Source organism: Lepidochelys kempii, chromosome 4 (assembly GCF_965140265.1).
Source record: "Lepidochelys kempii isolate rLepKem1 chromosome 4, rLepKem1.hap2, whole genome shotgun sequence".
Classification (NCBI taxonomy): Eukaryota; Metazoa; Chordata; order Testudines; family Cheloniidae; genus Lepidochelys; species Lepidochelys kempii.
In genome coordinates this window covers 8,289,008-8,309,014 of record NC_133259.1, presented here as the reverse complement: position 1 = coordinate 8,309,014, position 20,007 = coordinate 8,289,008, and the positions used below count along the sequence as shown (strand labels likewise).

The 20,007-nt window shown below is 40.3% G+C and overlaps 1 protein-coding gene across 2 annotated transcripts in view; it reads left to right on the top strand.

Annotated features, from left to right (window-relative positions):
* Positions 1–20,007, top strand: part of CENPC (centromere protein C) — a 71,060-nt gene that overhangs the window by 35,487 nt on the left and 15,566 nt on the right. For both annotated transcript variants that reach the window (XM_073340250.1, XM_073340249.1), the window contains 5 exons: positions 6,839–6,925; positions 10,970–11,065; positions 11,448–11,602; positions 12,258–12,348; positions 19,469–19,541. In XM_073340250.1, coding sequence (XP_073196351.1) covers positions 6,839–6,925; positions 10,970–11,065; positions 11,448–11,602; positions 12,258–12,348; positions 19,469–19,541 — 502 coding nt within the window. The remainder of the gene's footprint in view (positions 1–6,838; positions 6,926–10,969; positions 11,066–11,447; positions 11,603–12,257; positions 12,349–19,468; positions 19,542–20,007) is intronic.

The following is a 20,007-nucleotide window of genomic DNA, read 5'->3' as shown; positions in this document are numbered from 1 at the left end:
AAAAATGATGGATAGTACCAGACCCAAAACAGACCACTGTGGGACCTCTACTAGATACATCCTCCCAGTTAGACAGAGAACCGTTGATAACTACTCTTTGACTATGGTCTTTCAATCAGTTGTGCACCACCTTACAGTAAATCATCTGACCACATTTCCCTAGTTTGCTTATGAGAATGTCATGAGGGATTGTGTCAAAAGCCTTACTTCGGTAGGCATCCTTCAGTCTCAAGAGACCATGGATATGCACCCCTGCGAGGTAAAGCCTTAGTAAAATCAAGATATATCAAATCTGCTGCTTCTCTCCCATCTGGTTGGCCAGTAACAATGTCCAAGAAGGAAACTAGTTTGGTTTGGCATGATTTTTTTCTTGATAAATCCATGTTGTGTATTACTTACGACCCTATTATTCTTTAGGTGCTTACAAATTGATTAATAATTTTTTCCATTATTTTTCCAGGTATCAAAGTTAGGCTGACTGGTCTATAATTCCCCAGGTCCTCTTTGTTTCTCTTTTTAAAGATAGGTACTATGTTTTCCCTTCTCCAATCCGATGGGACCTCACCCATTCTCCATAAGTTGTCAAAGATAATTGTTAAATGTTCCAAGATTGCGTAAGCTAGTTACTTAAGTATCCTAGGGTGAACTTCATCAGGCCCTGCTGACGTGAATACATCTAACTTATCTAAATATTCTTTCACCTGTCTTTTTCCTATTTTGACTTTCTTCCTTCTCCCTAGATAATATTAATTGTGTTAAACATCTGGTCACAAACTTTTAAGTGAATACTGAAGCAAAATCAGCACTAAACACTTCAGCCTTCTTGGTGTCATCCATCATTAGCTCTCCTTCCCTGCTAAGTAGACGACCTATGCTTTCCTTCATCTTTCTCTTGCACCTAATGTATTTATAGAACCTCTTAATATTGCCGTTTGTGTCTCTTATTAGGTGTAACTTGTTTTGTGCTTTAGTCTTTCTGATTTTATCCCTGCATGGGACCTTGCCTACCAGTTCTGAGTTTGTAAAAGTCTGCCTTTTTGAAGTCCATTGTCCTTATTCTGCTGCTCTCTCTCCTTCCTTTCCTTAGAATCATGAAATCTGTCATTTTATGATTGCTTTCACCCAGGTTGCTTTCTATCATCAGATCAGAACCAATTAATCCCTGTTAGAATTAACTCTAAAATGATTGTTTCCTGATTAACTCCTTCACCTTCTGAAACAAGTTGTCCCCCAGTACATTCCAAGAACTTATTAGAGAGGTGGTTTTTTTTTTTTGGTCCAAACTACCTTCAGTTTGTCTATCTTTCTGGTAATATGATGTGATGCTCAGATCTGTAGGTGAGGTTCCTGATAGAAAAAGGTAGAAAATATTTGTTAGCAGTGTATGATAAAATACCTTTGTACGTGCTGGCCAAAATTGCACTGACCTTTTTGTATGAAGTTGCAAACTCATGTCAAAAGAGAGTCTCTTTCACCATCGGTACTGGCCAGATTTCTTTTATGCATTAGATGTGTGTGATTTTGCCCTCTATTATGTTTTGTTTACCAGCTTTTAGCCTTTTTTTAATACGTGTGAATTAATTAGAATGAAGTATATTTTAAGTGAGAATTAGAAAAATGGATACTAACATCTAAATATTACATCTCTTTAGTTCCTCTTGTCCAGTAATTTTGTAATTATTTTTTTACATTATATATATTAATTAAAGCAATCTTTACAATTACTAATTGCAAGAAAATTAACATCAACACAGTATTTATGGTGTTCCCTACGTTAAGTACGGGAAATACTCTGAATGCTGCAGTAACATTAATTAGACAAAAGTTAAATTAAAAACTTTAATTTTTTTAACTTTTACCTAATTAATGCCTAGAGCTCCTGGCTTTCTTTTTCTTGTAAAGTATTGTGAACCTTCCAGTTTGCCTTGAATGCAAAAAGATCCATTTCAGAACCCCAAAATTTTTGATGATCAGTTGGAAGGACTTGTAGTGAAGACTATTCTGCCTGATCAATTTTTCTTCTCTTCATACAGCTGACCTTCATATTGGTGGTGCCCTTGATATGCAAGGCCCTGTTAGACAATAGATGGGTTTCCACCCACTGCATTAGTGATGAAACTTCCTTTTGTAAATCCCTTGACCTCGTACTTCCCTCTTGGTTGTGTCGTTACTAGAATATGACTGTTTGGCAACACTGGGGCCAGTTGTCAAAGAGCATACTTAATGCTCTAAGCTGTAGAAAATTTGTTTTTTTGTTTCAAGGAAAGTGTCTTTTGAGCCACTGACTTAGAGGACATGCCACATCCTTCAAGACTGGTGTGTCTCTTGTTATGACAGATCTCTCTGGCTCTGCCATGACCAACCCTCCCTGGAACATCTCTGGACTCATCCACCAATGCAGGAATTTCAACACAAGTGATGGAATGTGTACTTTTTGAGATGGGAAAATCAGAAAATTTCAGGGAAGGGACAGCAGAAAATTCTACAGGGTCCTCATGCATTTTTTGCCTAGGGCATTATCCCTGTGCAGGATACAGTCATCCCTAGAAAGTTCAGGAGGGTGCCTACTCACATTCTCAGGAGGGTAATTGCTGATCTGATCTTGTTCCTCTTTCAGCTGACTGAAAGATTTTGTGTGTACCTCTTTCTTCATCTACACTCCAAGATACGACTCTTTTTTGAAATTTACGATAAATATGTGCCGTTGCAACATTTGGGTTGTTGACTCAGTTGCTTGAGTGGACCCCACCTTGGACGGTCTCTGATGAATGTTGTCCAGGAAACAGTATACCTATATCCCTTTCTGTCTGAGAAAAGCCACAGAACAACAAGGACTTTTGTGAACACTGAAGGCGTGGATGACCGTCTGAAAGGCAGTGGTTTGTATTGAAAGTGATGGGTCCCTTGAGTGAATTGCAGAAATCTCCTCTGCATTTGATGAATTGGAACATGAAAATAGGTTTATTTCAATTTGATTGGCACAAGATAGTCCCCTCGGCAGATTGCACCACTATGGACTTCAAGGTCTGCATCTTTTATTTGATTCTCCTTATGAACTTGTTCAGGTGGTTTAAGTCCAAGACAAGTCAGTCCTCCCTGGATCTTTTGGGTACCAGAAACAAGATTAAGTAGTGGCTGGAACAATCTCTGATTTGCAAAAGATGATCTATGGTCTTCAACATATTTGTCTTTTTTTGTGAATTTGAGGATACTGGAGAAGGAAGGAAATAGATCATTCAGGATCTTTGAGAATTCTATGATGTACTCTTCTCAAACCACATCCAGGACCTGTCTGTCTGATGCGCAGAGAGGCCATTGGTTCTTGAATTTTAATAGTCTCCCCCCAAGATGTTACTTGTCCAAACTCTCCTGACCATATTCAGGCATTGTTTCTGGTGTCTTCAGTTTCATTGCGGGAAGACTGGTCTCTCCACTGTCTGGGCTTAGACTTGTTCCATTTGCTTTGCTGTAGACCTAGGGGACAATCTCACGGACTTTGCCAGTGTTTCCCATTTGGCCTTAATTATTTTTTCCAAATAGAGATGAAGAGGAATGTGCGGTTCAGGGTTTAAACTGGTTGGAAAATACTTTTTTGTAATTTCTGTACCAATCCGCTCTTCTTCTCCTTGGAATCTTTTCTGATGGGCTCATCTGATGGAATACCCAAGCATCTAATCACCTTTTGTAACATTGTCTCAAATGATTCAGGTGGAAAAAAGATCATTGTGCTTTTATGTCAGCCTGTGATTCAGACTGAGACTGAGAATTCACCTTCCTTCTGTGACGATCCTGACTTTCCTCTCTTGGACTTAAATTGAACAGATTTCCTAACCTTCTTTTTCTTTTGTGATGACCATGAAGAAGAGGCTGAAAGTGAATTAAATGATGATAAAGCTGAAGAACCACCAGAGAGAGACAATTCTATTCCTTTTATTATGCTTTTTCTTTGTATGTGTGAAAATGTTCTGAACAGAGCCTTTAGCTCTGGTACCCTCTGGTGATGAGTCAGAGGAATTGCTGCTATCCCAGGAGAACAGGTCAGTTTTCTCCAAGGATAGGTCTACACATAAATATACGTCCAGGCTTGAGCCCAGGCTCAAACCAAACCTCCTTTGTGTCCACACGCCAATTGTGTTAAGCTAGGGTTTGGACCCAGCATTCCAGGACCCTGCAGGGCTGGAAGGTCCAAGCCTGTGTTAAGCTGGGATCTCGGGTCCGAGCCCTATTGCTTTCCTGTGGGCACAAAGCTCTGGCTTGGCTTAGGTCCCAGAAGACCTCCGGATGTATCCCAGAGTTCCTGGCAGCAGCTGCCTGGTCAAGTGTGCTCCCCATTCCGGCTCATCTTCACTGCTGCATGGAGCTTGCCCAGAGCGGGGAGCAAAGCTGACAGCTGGGAGGCAGCTCCGGGATGTTGGGAATTATCCCTCCCCTGGTTGTGCTGACCTTGGAGCCTTGCCACTCCCCCTCCCTGCAGGGCAGCTGTTTGGTTCTTGCTCCACTCTCTGGCCCTTGCTCGTTGCCACTCCTGTCCTCCCTGGAGCTGCATGTGCAGGGGCACTCAGGCTGCATGTACTGTCGGGGCAGCGAGTGGGAGCCAGCCTCAAAACTTCCCTGCAGTCTCCAGGGAATCCTTTTATCCCTGCCTCCTGGAGTTTAGAGGCAGGGATAAAGGAATTTTCCTGCCAATGCGACCCAGCCTAGAGATGGAGAGCCCAGTTCTTAGGTTAGATGGTACTTCAGTATAAGGCCTTCTCAAACTGCAGTCATTCTACTGAGACAGCCACAAAAGGAGCTGCGTATGCAATTTATGTACTCATGTATTCCTTATGGGCACCTGAATCCCACCAATAACACTACGACAGTTAGGAAACAGGGTGGGCAGTAGTTTTCCCACAGTGCACCACATTCTTAGGGCTGGAGTGTTGACAGGGGGTGGAGGTGCTAAGCACTTCGGGATATGTTTACTTTGACTCGGGTCTGTGCACTGCAGTGTGGATGCTAGAGCCCTTGGTTCAAGCGCAGGTTAGAAAATCCTCAACCTAGGATTAAAATGCAATGTAGATGCTCAAGCCCAAGGTTCCCTGACACGGGTCAGCTGACTTGAGTCCAACTAACCCTAGACATACCCTAAGTGTCTGAGGTAATTTCTTGAATCCTTTTGAAAATTTTACTCCTTTGGGGAGGTGGGATTCGGAACCCGAGTCAGATGAGGAGTACTGTGAACCTGTTCTGCCAACAGGCATCTCTTTATGTTTGCCCCTTTAAGAGTGGATAAAAGATCTGTAAGGGGACAGTGCAGCTGCTGATTGAGGCTAACAAGATGGCAGGCATGTTTCATGCCAAATCTAAGAGCTCCCTAGCCAAAGAGGGTGTTTATTTCTTGCGGGGAGCGGGGAAGATTCTTTTCTTCTCTCCTCCATGCAGAATTCCTGACTTCCCTTGGGGTTGCAGGAAGGAGACCAAATTGTCCAATGATGGAAGTGATGGGGGATGATGAAACCTGCGCTGTGAGGGGGGGCATGTCTGAACCAGTCTGCTCCTGGCTCTGTCTTTGGCAGATTCAACTGGTCCTGCTTATGGTTTCCCTGGGCCACTGTCCTTTGATGAAACCCCCTTTGGTGGCTGAAGGGCTCTCATCGTTTTCTTGCCGTTTTTCAATACATTTGCTGCCTGGCTGTCTGACTCCCCACTGAGGGGGGTGTGCCTGGGGACTGGCTCCTGGGTCGGAGTAAGGTGGCCAAAGCAAAGCCTTTCCAACCCAGCGGATGAGGAAGCTGGAGTGCACATGAGACCTAAACCTCTCCACCTGCTCCGTGTTGCCGGAATACAGAGCAGGAGGAATGCAGCGTTGGGCTTCTGTTTGGACCTTTCTTTACCATCCACTGAGCCTGTTACCTGGGCAGGCAGGGGGCTAGGTGGGTGGGCGAGCACTGTGGAAATTCCAGGTAGGAGACTGTTTCTTCAGGATTTTTGATTCTCTCACAGCAGGTGCTGAATTCCACTGCCCTGCAAGTACTTACAGGAGGCAGAACAAAACTCAGTGGGTCTCTGGAAGATGGGAGCTAGTTCCCATCAGTAATCCAATCAGCTTTGATTCTGCCCACAGCTATAGACCCGATCTGTGGATCTAGCCTTGAGAGAGAATCTGAGTTTTTGGATTGGATTCCTGTCTGGGTCGCTTCACACAAGGTGGTGATTAAAAAAACAAGTTAACCGAAAAAGCAGTAACAAGGAGTCCGGTGGCACCTTAAAGACTAATAGATTTATTTGGGCATAAGCTTTCGTGGGTAAAAAAATACTACTTCAGATCCATGGATGAAAATTACAGATGCAGGCGTTATATACTGACACATGAAGAGTGGGGAGTTACCTTACAAGTGGAGAACCAGTGTGGGCAGGGCCAATTCAATCAGGGTGAATGTAGTCCACTCCCAATACTTGAGGAGGAGGTGTCAATTCCAGGAGAGGCAAAGCTGCTTTTGTAGTGAGCCAGCCACTCCCAGTCCCTATTCAAGCCCAAATTAATGGTGTTAAATTTGCAAACGAATTTTAGTTTTGCGGTTTGAAGTCTGTTTCTGAAGGTTTTTTGTTCAAGTATGGCTACTTTTAAATCTGTTATAGAATGTCCACGAAGGTCGAAGTGTTCTCCTACTGGCTTTTGCATGTTACCATTCCTGATGTCCGATTTGTGGCCAAAAAAAAAAGCAATGTGTCCAAACAGAGTAAATTCTGAACTGCACTGTTTTTTTAAAGAAAAAAAAAGAATATGCTTTTTCATAAAAATAACTTTTAAAATGTCTACTATGCAGTAATGTTTGTTACTTTTCTTCTGTTTCAGGAGGGTTTGTGGTAGGTGGAATAGTGTCTCCTGAAAAGGATCCATGCAAGAAGGCTAGAGTAAAGAGAAAACATACACCAAAAACAAGTATAAACTTCCTTGAAACTTATTTTGTTTTTTATTTCAATAGCAGTATAGAGCAATGGTTCAGATTATGCACAGTGCTAGCTCTTCACACCCCTTAGTACTCCTTTGGGGGAAGATTTCGTAAGAAGTGTAATTAATGTTAAAACATATTAGTATGAATTAAAACTAACATGTTAGTGTGGACAAGGACATTGGGCTTTAAAACACTGATCATGGCTAACCCTTGATTAAGAAGAACTTCATGTGGCGAGAAAGGGGGAGCTACTTGAGGGAATCGGAGGTTGGTGGTAAACTCAGAGCAATGGGTAAAGAAGGTGAACTGCAGTTCTGTCATTGATTAGCCTATTGGTTAAATAGTGTAAGTTAATGCATGTACTCCTATTATGTGTGGGCAAGCTGCTGTAACTACCAAACGTTTCATGAACGCAAGCAACACCAATATCATCCCAAAAGACAATACACAAAGGTCTTACGTATATTGGGAAAACACATTGTGTTAGACAACATGTTGATGTTGAATGATTTTACCTTCAGTGTGGACGAGGACAGTTGTTTTAAAAATGTTAGCTGACTGTGCTGATGAGATAAGTACAGTTCTTGTTCATACTGCAGATGGTGGTGACTGATCACATTTCCTATGATTGAGTTGTTCTGCAGATGATCACTTCGAACCAAAACACCATATTCCATCCCAGTAAAGAAGCTGGCTCCTTGTCAGTCTGTTATCTGGTAATGGGTATAATTCCAGAAGCCTGATATTTCTGAGCAGAGGTATTGAGACTTCCTACTTTCTAGAATGGAGTCTGAGAAAAAAATATAATTTTAACTTGGAAAAGATTTGTGGTGTAGGGCAGGTACGCCTCCCACTAAAACTGCTTTAACTACTTTAAAATGCACAGAACAAAAACTCTGAAGACTTTTGCTTGTGAATTTGGATTAGGGCTGTCAAGCAATTAAAAAAATTAATCACGATTAATTGCATTGTTAATAATAGAATACCATTTATTTAAGTATTTTTGGATGTTTTCTACATTTTCAAATATATTGATTTCCATTACAACACAGAATACAAAAGGTACAATGCTCCCTTTATATTGATTTTTATTACAAATATTTGTACTGTAAAAAAACAAAAGAAATAGTATTTTTCAATTCACCTAATACAAATACTGTAGTGCAGTCTCTTTATCATGAAAGTTGAACTTACAAATGTAGACTTATGTACAAAAAAAAAAACTGCATTCAAAAATAGAACACTGTAAAATTTTAAACCCTGCAAATCCACTCAGTCCTACTTCTTGTTCAGCCAATTTCTCAGACAAACAAGTTTGGTTACAATTTTTAGAAGATAAAGCTGCCCGCTTCTTGTTTACAATGCCACCTGAAAGTGAGAACAGGCATTCTCATGGAGCCATTGTAGCTGGCGTTGCAAGATATTTATGTGCCAGGTCCGCTAAAGATTCATATGTCCCTTCATGCTTCAACCACCATTCCAGGGGACAACAATCCCAAAGCAGTGCGGACCATCACATGTTCGTTTTCATTTTCTGAGTCAGATGCCACCAGCAGAAGGTTGATTTTCTTCTTTGGTGGTTCGGGTTCTGTAGTTTCCACGTCGGCGTGTTGTTCTTTTAAGACTTCTGAAAGCATGCTCCACACCTCGGCTCTTTCAGATTTTGGAAGGCACTTAAATTTTGGAAGGATTCTTAAACCTTGGGTTGAGTGCTGCAGCTATTTTTACAAATCTCACATTGATATCTTCTTTGCATTTTGTGAAATCTGCTTTGAAAGTGTTCTTAAAATGAACAACATGTTCTGGATCATCATCTGAGACTGCTATAACATGAAATATGTGGGAGAATGTGGGTAAAACAGAATAGGGGACATACAATTCTTCCTCAGGAATTCAGTCACAAATTTAACGCATTATTTTTTTAACGAGCGTCATCAGCATGGAAGCATGTCCTCTGGAATGGTGGCTGAAGCATGAAGGGGCACACGAATTTTTAGCATATCTGGCAAGTAAATATCTTGCAATGCCAGCTACAAAAGTGCCATGCAAATGCCTGTTCTAACTTTCTGGTGACGTAAAAAAGAAGAGGGCAATATTATGTCCTGTAAATGTAAACAAACTTGTTTGTCTTAGCAATTGGGTGAACAAGAAGTAGGACTGAGTGGACTTGTAGACTCTGAAGTTTTACATTGTTTTATTTTTGAGTGCAGTTATGTAACAAAAAAAATTCTACATTGGTAAGTTGCACTTTCATGACAGAGATTGCACTACAGTACTTGTATGAGGTGAATTGAAAAATACAAGTTCTTTTATTATTTTTATAGTGCAGATATTTGTAATCAAAAATAATATACACTTTGATTTCAGTTACAACACAGAATACAATATATATGAAAATGTAGAAAAACATCCAAATACTTAATAGATTTCAATTGATATTCTATTGTTTAAAGGTGCGATTAAAACTGTGATTAATCGTGATTACATTTTTTAATCACGATTAATTTGAGTTAATCATGTGAGTTAACTGCACTTAATCGACCACCCTAATTTGGATTGAAGACCCATTTACTAAATGTCCTTTTGGCAGCAGGTTTGACCTATCGTGAAATCACTGAAAGAAGATGAGTTTCTGCCATCATTTATCAGGTTCACTTTGAAACCCCCAGTAAAGAGCCCTCTGTCATGGGATATTAATATGTTCCTAATTATGCTAAATATTGCCTTTGAGGCACTTGGTACTTTTGGGGTCACGTTTCCTACCTGGTAAGTCATTTCTGACTTCAGCTGGTAGCAAAATAACTTTAGGTTCTAGTGACTAAACCTTTATACTTTATTTCTTAAGACTAGCTGGTACTTCAGACATCTCTGAATTTCCCCCTGAAGGGGGTGGTAATTTTCCAGTTTAATAAGCCAGTCATCCTCAGAGGCACTCCTTCATCAACACTTCACGAACATCACTGGGTTTTTAGCTGATGCAGACTAAAACCCTTAAATGAAAAAAGCTGAGTAAATTTTCTAACATAAATCCCCAAGTTCTACTGAAACCAAGAGAACTGTTGAAATGTCTGATTGCATCTGTCACTGCTACAGCACATGGAGGCCTGCAGTTGGGAGAGGGTTCATGTGAAAACTTACTTATCTGAGGCAGAGTGGCTTTGTTTCCAACCTTAGATGTGTCCCTGTGTAGGATATCTGCAAAGCTGCCATGTGGTATTCTCCATGTATTTATGAAGTGATATAGGTTGCATTTGACATTGAGAAAGAAATCGAGGTTCTGACTGCTTGTAGGAATTACTCCCCAGTTATAGGGTGCCCAAACTGTCCTGCCCCTTAGTTTGTGTGAGATTTGGGATATCTTACTTTGGTTTGATTACCTTCACTCGTCCTGAAGATTTTTCCTCAGAGGAGTCTTAATTTTCTGTACTTTGCAAGAAGTTACACTGACTTCCTGACATTTGGCTGGAAGATTTACTTTTATTTTAGAAATATCCCTTGAGATTTTAATCTCCAAGTGAAGATCCTGTAAGCTTGTAAAGAAAAGGAAAACCTTCACTTCTAATAACTTTTCTTTGAAGGTTTCATCTTTCAGTATTCCCACTCAGTCACCTCCATCAGAATTTAGTAGGGGGAAGGCTTTTTTTGGATTTCATAAAATGTTTAAAATTCTAAGTGGCTTCAGGAACTCCAGTGTCTTTAAAGCAGCAAATGAACAACTTGGATATGTATTATTGTTACTGTTGTGACAGGAGCAGTTACCACTGTTCTCAGGAGTCCCTGTTTGTCTTGCATAAGAGAGTGACTCCACTGAGAAATTATAGCTTCCAAAATTTAGTATTACAAGTAATTCCCATTTATTAAGGGAGTAGTCTTTCAACCTATTTGAATATTTAAAATTTGGGGAATTATTTAAATCCTTAACTATGCATTTGAATTCTAAAATATTTGGAAAATGGTGGTGGCATAACATCTCAGGTTGGTTTAAAAATGTACAGTGATTAGTTTTTTTTTTTTACATTGTTCTTTTGCAGGGAGTCATGTTGCTGAACATTTGAATGTCTCCCTAGCAGATACTTCTAAGCCAACTGCTGTATGGGATCCAACCATTAATGAAGAGGTTTTGCTAGGTAAGTTGCTGAAGTGACTTGACCGGGTTCTGAGGAATTCTGTGACAATACGGCAGAATTTGGTCCTCCTTTGGGGTCATTCAGGGAAGTATGCTGATCAGGGCTTCCTCTGCACACCTAAACTCCTGAGGTGCTGAGATACCCCTCTTCCTTCCTCATGCAGAAAGTCAGGGGAGCCAGAGAAGGGGAAAAAGGGAGATAGCACACTACTCTAGAATTTTTCAGTCTGCTGCTGAACCTGGTACTTTGGAATCTTACAACAAAGTACTATGCTGAGTACTCAATATGATTAAGAAATTGGAGGATGTACTGTGCTAATGACAAAAATGTTTAATATATATATGGATATTATTCAGCTTCTGTCAATTTTGTTTTTCTGTAGAGTGTGTTAACACTGGAAGTAATCATTCTTGTTTCTTTAATGATGAGTCAGTGGAAATATATAAAAACCTGAACACATCTGTTTTTGCTGCTGGTAAATTGATCTTGAAACCACTTAAAGAAAAGGGGCACCAATTTGTTTACACAGATAATATAGTGAGTACATCGGTTTCCTTATATATTCTTGTATAGCAAAATACCATGTACTGAAAGGCTTTGATACTTTAAAGACCTATTTACTATTGTTAGAAGTACTCTACTACTTGAAGTTAATGCTGTATTTGTAACTTTTATTACATGTTTTCTTAAAAAGGAATACGTGCAGAAAACATGTTAATGAAACATTTAAATTGTAGAATCAAACACTGAAAAATAAGGGAAATTCACCAAGTTAAATTTTGCTCTACAAAAGTAACTGAGACACCTGGTACACATTAGCCTTCCTGTGTTCTTCATTATATGGAAAAAATATCCATATATTGTTAATAAATACCATAAAATGTAGGTAGCAATGTAAAGTTTTCTTCTCTATTAAGACTTTTACATTTCAAATACCTGTCTTTATTAAATGCTTGATTTCACAACCATAAATTGTAGTGGGTTGGGGGGAGTGATGAGAGGAGTTGAGGGCTTATTGTTTTTTGAGAGTTTTTTGGAAGTTTTTAATTTGTATTTATACAAAAAACTTTGGTGTATATGAGTGGGGAAGTTTTAGCATAAAGGATTTTTTTCTTTGTTAGTACTACAATCATTTTGCAAAGAAAATATCTCACTAATGCTAGAATATTTGCTTTTGATTTAATTTCTGAAGGCTTTCCATGTTATCCGTGGCAAGATTATTGTTACCCTTCATAAGACGTCCTATTATCTGACTACAGGAGATTTTTTCTATGTTCCAGAAGGTAAGTACATTTTAAAAACAACTTGTTGCAAAGGGACCAGCTGAAGGGAAAGTATAAGTGGTGGAAACTAAGCTGAGGGGGTGCTAGGAGAAAGGGAATAATTGGATAACATTTGCTGAATTTGGGGATAAGAACCTCATTAAGAGATGAATAAGTCCCAAAGGCAGAGAGAAGTTAATGGTCAATCCTGTGTAAGCAGTAACACAAAACACTGTATGTTTATGTTGGTTATCTTCATGCTTCAAATGCACTATGAAGCCAAAAGCTATGCCCTTGTCTTCAATCACTCAATAAGGGCTAGTACAAAGTGTAGCAGTACTAGTTAAAGTGTTAACACTTTCATAAAAGGTTTTGGAAAATCCCTACTATTTTAGCCCAAATAACAGCTATTATATCTTGCTACCAGCAGAAGGCAGGAAGAAGGAAATGGTGTTCATCTCCAGCCTGTGAAAGTTACTAGACTGCCAAACACTGTTCAGTTCTTTGATCTTTTCTAGTCCGCTAAACCAACTTGCTTATTTTGGGATTGGTCTTCGGTTGTGTTTTACCAGTGTAACTTTATGGTTGGTTAGGGATATGATACATATTTTACTGAAAGCTATACCAGTGAAGCCTTATTGTGGATGCAGTTATACCAGCATAAAGGTGATTTAAACCTGTATAATTATTCCCCTTCCTGTACAGGAATGGTTATACCAGTATAAAACACATTTATGCCGACATAACTGCATCCCAGCTAGGTGGCTTGTACGGGTATAATGAAAGTGGTGCAGCTCCACTGTAGGCAAGGTGTAAGTTATCTGGCTTTCAGTGTAATTAGTTTGCAGCTCCGTGTTTTAGCAGAATTTTCTGTCTTTAGGTTAGTAGTCCCAAGCAAAGGGTCAAAGACTTTTCAGGGGCTGGAGATGACATGGTTAGGATGGCTCCTGTCCTCTCTATTGCTCTGGATAATGCATCTTTAAAGGTATGTACTGAAACCCTGCAGGATTTAGTCTAGATTGCACCTGCCAGAACACCCTGTCGCTACAAATACTATTAGGTGCAGGTTTAATAAATGCAAGCATCAAAAGCCCCTGGTGAATTTCACTATATAATCTTACTACTGGCCCTCTATTGGCTACAGGTATCGTGGATGATAATTTCTCATGCAGCTGTCTATCCACCCAATAACTACAGACATCTGACTTTCAAGGACTTACATGTTCTGTGTGAAAAATATGGTAAAACTACCGAAGCCAATTCCCCTTTGACTATTCTTTCCGTGGTTCAGACAGGCACAATTATTTTTACCACCATGTTTAAATATGAGCCTTGTCTAAATTTAGAGCTTCCACCATTATTCCCATCAAGAGTTTGCCCCCTTTGGGAATGATAGGTTTGAAAAGTCCTGACGTGTGGACAGGGTCATTGAGTTAAACATACTAAATGCCTTGGAGCTCTGTTCATCTGCAGAAGACTTTTAGTTCTAGCATTTGGATGTGGCCACTTTCAGCAGATGACTGGATCAAGAGTACTAAAATTGCCAGAGAATCCAGTCTCCTGTGCCTGTAGAGATAGAAAAGGATTTGGTTGCTCTTGAATCCTGAAATCTGGTAGGAAAGACAAAACATTGACAGAGGAGTTGAGCTGAAAATCAGTTGTACTCAGGTAATGGTGAGTTTTGTGAGAGTTCTCTGTAATTTAAAAAACTGAGGAAAAAAAACATCATAATGAGAGAGTAAAAAAGATCTCTCACTCCAGAAGTAAAGAAACTTTGTGAATAAACTTGATACAAGAAAATAGGTGTGACTGAGCTATAAGGAATGACGGTAGCCGAAGCTGAAGAAAGCATTTGAAGTGTTGGATGTTAGAGGCACTGGAAAAAAGCAGTTTTCACTGACTGACTTTTCTCACAAATTTCACAATATTCCACTAGGATATTCCTATTGGTTTGCTGTAATGTTGGAGGGGATTGGAACATCCTTTGTTAGTTTCTAATCATATCTTTTGGGACTTTTTTTACAATGCCTCACAATTTTGGGGGTGAAAATAGTTTTCTTTGTCACAATTGCTTTTACTATTTTTACTGCTCAGGAAGTTTTCTAAAGGAAGTTTTTTAAAGGAACATGTTAAGCTGGTAAATCTTCCTTTATTTGGGGTCTGACATCGCAAAAGTTGTTTCCTGTTTTCATCTGCTGGTAGGAGATTATAATTAAGGCTAAGATTTAGTCACAGATATTTTTAGTAAAAGTCATGGAGAAGTCACGGGCAATAAACAAAAATTCACTGCCCCTGACCTGTCTGACTTCTACTATAAATACCCATGACTAAACCTTAGCTACTCCTAGGGCACCGCTGCTCTGCGGGGTCCCTGGTGGCTGACGGCTGGCCCCTGCTCAGGTTGCGGTGGTTGACTGCCTATGTCCGTCCACTGTTCTGAGGCTCCTGGGGACAGCTCTCCGTCAGTCCCTGGGGCCACTGCTGCTCCAGCAGTCCCTGGGGCCAGCCACACCGGCCGCTACTCGGGCAGTCCCTGGGGCCAGCCACACCGGCCACTGCAGCTGTGGAAGTCAAACATGTTGTGGAATGTCACGGAATCTGTGACTTCCGTGACAGATACACAGCCTTAGTTATAATATGGTCTGAGTTGGTGTATTATGGGACTGAAGGAAACCCAATTAGCTGCATGTTAAAAATGGTCTTTTCTATTATTTTCCTCTTTGTAATTATTCCTTGCTGTAATAATTTGAGGGAGGGATAATTGTTTCATTAGTTATGACCTGTTCAGTTAATCAGATACAGGAACAGTCTGAACGTTTTCCTGTATATGCAATATACAGGAAATATATGCATAAATATGTATATGCAATCATGTTCCTGTATAAAAAGTAAATGTTGGATTTTTTCCCCCAGTCCCTTTTGGGGGAAGAGATTTATTATTTTACTATTCTGTGATCAATTCCATTATACACAGCTTTTGGGAAATCTTTTGATCAGTTCATCTCTGTTCTGGTTCCAATTTAATACAGGTTCAGGAGGTTGTCGTTTCTCTAGTTGCTATCTTTCTCATTAGCCCAAAAGTGAAATCTTGTGATGAAGCAGGTTTACAAACTGTATTAACATAAAACAGGTTCTTCTTAAACCTCTTCACAGTAAAGGGCCGAAAATTTAAGTCCCTGACTTAGGAGGGTGACATGGATGCAAAGTTCATCTCAATAGTAATGAATTAATTCCAATCTGTGGTGGAAATAAGTAGTTCAGAATATTAGGATTGGAGGCAGAAAAAGGGATCAAGTTGTTGCCAGAAGCTCACATTAAGAATCTCTTTCACTGAAAGGAATAAGTCTTGGTGAAAGACTTTGGGCATTGTATGAACATCTATTTGATCTCCCTTGAGCATTCAGTTCCCTTAGATGCTTGACATCTCTCTGAAAGCAGGGCCTCAGACCCAAAATTGAAGGGTAAGAGGTCCACACGGGCTATCCGGAGCTTAGGGAAGACCTACCACTTACTGTAGAGAGTTCAGCAATGGAGGCTGCTTCTCAAGAACAGATTCTGGAACCAAAAATAGCAGTTTTCAGAGTAGCAGCCATGTTAGTCTGTATTCGCAAAAAGAAAAGGAGTACTTGTGGCACCTTAGAGACTAACCAATTTATTTGAGCATGAGTTTTCGTGAGCTACAGCTCACTTCATCCAATGAAGTGAGCTGTAGCTCACGAAAGCTTACGCTCAAATAAATTGGTTAGTCTCTAAGGTGCCAAAAATAGCAGTGAGATCCACAACCACGCCAGAGCCAAAATTATAGGTAGAGTGAGGGGAATTACTGTAGTTACTGTCAGATTTGAGGCACTTGAAACTGATTGGACCCACCTGAAGATAGCCTCTGTTACAATGCACTGACATCTGGTAAGAGTTTTGGATATTTTTGGGGTGGCTGAGTTTTTTACTCTGGTCTCAGAATCCCCATCTGGTTGTAAGATCACTAGATGGAGCTAGAACCAACCATTACTACGGTTGTGAGTGTTAGCCAGCAACTGAGCAAATCTGGATCTAGTGACTGGGGCTCTTCAGGTACCCAGAGTTTACTTTCAAAGCCTTCTTTAGAAAAGAAAAGCAGCAGGCACTGCTCCACCTCATTACAGGCATAAAGGGTAAAGCCTACTTAGCCACTCCCTTAGGGGCATCTTTTCCCTTATACCTTTCAGGCTGCAGTTGCGCTGATCCATTGGACGTTTGAGCATCACACAACACACATTATTTACAATCTAACTTCTTTTTACATTCAGCCACAGCCCTACTGCAGTGATGCATCCTGGCAAATGCCTGTCTGCAGTCTCCCAGGAGTAGAGTGATAGTTACACTTTGAGTCCTTGAAGTATTCCATTTATCTGCACCTGAATACTGTTCCTAGCTATAACATCTGCAAGGAAGACAGCAAATTACCAACTTTGGCTGATTATTTATTGCATTAAGTTGGTCTTGCATCTGCACACTAATGTTCTGTTTAAAATTGTCATAAAATTCCACTTGAATCAGTTTGACACCTCTGGTTTGGTTTCTGAAACTACATAATTTACCTGTCAAGGCGAGGTTACACAAGTTGGATGTTAAGAGGGACAAACTTTTTGTTAATTACCCAGTTTTTTCCCTTCCAAGATAAATTTAAAATGGAATCTATTCCATATTAGTTTGCTGTAAATGGATCAGACAGTATTCAAGCTTGTTATGACTTTAATTAGTGATGATTCTGAAGTAGACAGTCAATTTCACTAGGCTGAAGGCAACTTTGATGGAACTTCATGTAATATTGTGATGGAATCCCTGGGTACAGCCTGGAACTGGGCTATCATTGGGTCCCCTTAATTCTCCAGCCTGCGTGGTCTCTCACAATGCTTTGCTAGTGACCAGCAGCAAACCCCTCCATGTGCTGTTATCTCTCAGTACAACAGCATGTGACGCCCTACGCCCAGCTAGATTGCATGTATGCTCCCTGAACCACTCACAAATCACACAGATAGGCACCAGCAAATCTCCCAATCCCCAATCTTGCATCCAAGGAATATACCGTCTTGCCCTGGTCAGAAACCTGACTAGTGTAAGTTTTTTACTGAGTCCACCCCTCCCTTGATGTGGAGAGTGGACACATTAGCCTTTGTAAACTGAACTGAGATTTCCCAGCCACTTCAAGCAAAACACACTGTTTTAGGTAACATATAAAACAGATTTATTACCTACAGAAAGATAGATTTTAAGTGATTATAAGTGGTAGGCACAAAAGGTCAGATATAGTTACCAAAGAAAATAAAGGGTAAATGCACAGTCTAAATCTTAAACCTTATTAGACTAGGCAATATTTAGATCAAGCGGTTTTTCTCACCCCACTGGATGTTGCAGGTAGGATACAGTTCTTAATACACAGGCTTCCGCTTTATGCCTGGGACCAGTCTCCTCAGTTCAAGTCTTTGTCTTCCCAGGGTTCTTCTTGCTTCCAGTGTAGGTGAGGGAGGAGAAAGTTAAAAGCACAATGCCCCTGTCCCTTATACTCTTAATTCTTGTCTGTGGACAGAATCTAGCCCAGGCATACCTGATGGGACTTGCTGAGTCACAGGGTTGAGCAGTCCCCATTGTGTGGTGCTCCTCTTACAGAATTGTCAATCCTTTACAACTCCACTACTGAACTCAAAATCGCTTAACTTCATACACATTAATGATATACATATTTTGATAGAACAGTGAGTTTCAGCAGATCGTGACCTTTCATATGATATCTTACATGACATACTTTGAATGAAATATAATTATATGACGGATGAATATGGGGGTTCAGGGTGCTGCTTTGAGGTACAGAGTGCCACAAATATCTATCAGAGAAGTGCAAAGTTGCCACTGGATCTCTGTTTATAACTTCTTGTAGCAATAATTCAGGGGTGGCCAACCTGTGGCTCTGGAACCACATGTGGCTCTTCAGAAGTTAATGTGTGGTATAGGCACCGACTCTGGGGCTGGAGCTACAGGTGCCAACTTTTCAGGGTGCCGAGGGGTGCTCACGGCTCAACCCCTGGCTCTGCCACAGACCCTGCCCCCTCTCCCCTGAGCCTGCCATGCCCTCGCTTCTCCCACTTTCTCCCTTCTCCCCGCCCCCCCCCCCCACCTCTTGCATGCCACAAAACAGCTGATGGGTAGGGAGGGAAGGGGAGGCAGTGATCGGCAGGGCCGCTGGTGGGCAGGAGGCTCTGGGAGTGGGGGTGGTGGGACTGATGGGGGGCTGCTGACATATTACTGTGGCTCTTTGGCAATGTACATTGGTAAATTCTGGCTCCTTCTCAGGCTCAGGTTGGCCACCCCTGCAATAATTTCTCAACCTGACATCCTATTCTGGCTGTCACTGTTCAATTAGTGCTCAGCCCTCCTTCAGGAGGTTGATCTGCAGTGGCAATTTCTGAAGGGAAAAAATTGACTAATTACCTGTGACTGGTAAGATCTCTGTGTATGGCCTCTACAGCTCTATGCTTAACTTCCATCCTTCTCCACTTCCCTAGGGTCCATCTCTTGGTATTCGGAATAAGTGGAGAGGCATTGAAGGTGGTAGGGACTGTAGACCTCATATCAAAAGCCTTACTCTACAGGAAGTATGTACTCTTTTAAATGGCTCTAAGTTTGTGGTGCTGTAAGCATACAAATTGCTAGTGACGATCTGCAGACATTACTCTTGAGAACTCTGATTACAAGTTTGAACCTCTTGATGGGATAGCCTTGTTTTTTTTTCTTGGTGTGAAAATCACGGCTTTTATTAAAGTTCTCATAACTGTTGATGGCCCAATCTTACACATTCCCTTCAAGACACTCCTCAATACACATCTTCTTAAAATTAGTCTAACTCTATATCAAAATAAGCAATTCTAGATGTAATTTTTTTCCTCCCGACTATTAATACATTTTAAATTAAATTCAGACTTTGGTGGTTTGCCCATTATCTTGCTTCGGAATTATGGATGAAATCCTGTTTAAGTTGCCGACCTATCCTAACTGCCAAAGAGTTCAAAATGCCTATAGGAAAAGTGTTCAAAGTTAAGTAATGCTACAGCAATGTGGTCATAATGCAATAAAACGTTCTGATGACTTTTTATTCTTTTACTCTTAGGAAATGGATACAATATACGCAATCTCCTGAATGAGGAAAGTATTCTTCTCTTCACACAGCTGAAAGGAGAAAGGTGGGGAAAATAACTTTGTACATAAAGGTTTTAACTAAAATATATTTCAGATTTGTGTGCAGTGTGGTTTTCTATTATCCAATTACTCTTGAATATAAAAGGGCCTTTTATGTCCATCTGAACATTCTATTTCTTAAAAATTTGCATTTTTAAATGTTATAGCTGTGCGTATACAAAGTAATTTTTCCACTACCAAAAATAGGACACCTGAGCTCCTATGGAATTAAGAATCTTTTTTTGTCAAAAGGAAGGTGATATGATTGAGCAGCTCATAAAAATGTTTTTTAAAACTTTTATTTCTAATTAGCAGTAAGTATTATGAAACCTATAACTTTTGAGCTGAGTAAAATGTCATCCCAAAATGGTTTTGTTAAAAATATATTACTCTAAATATACACTGATCTTTACACATATAGACATTTGAAGAGCTTGAACTGTATGCAGTTTTTAGAGTAGGTACCTTAAG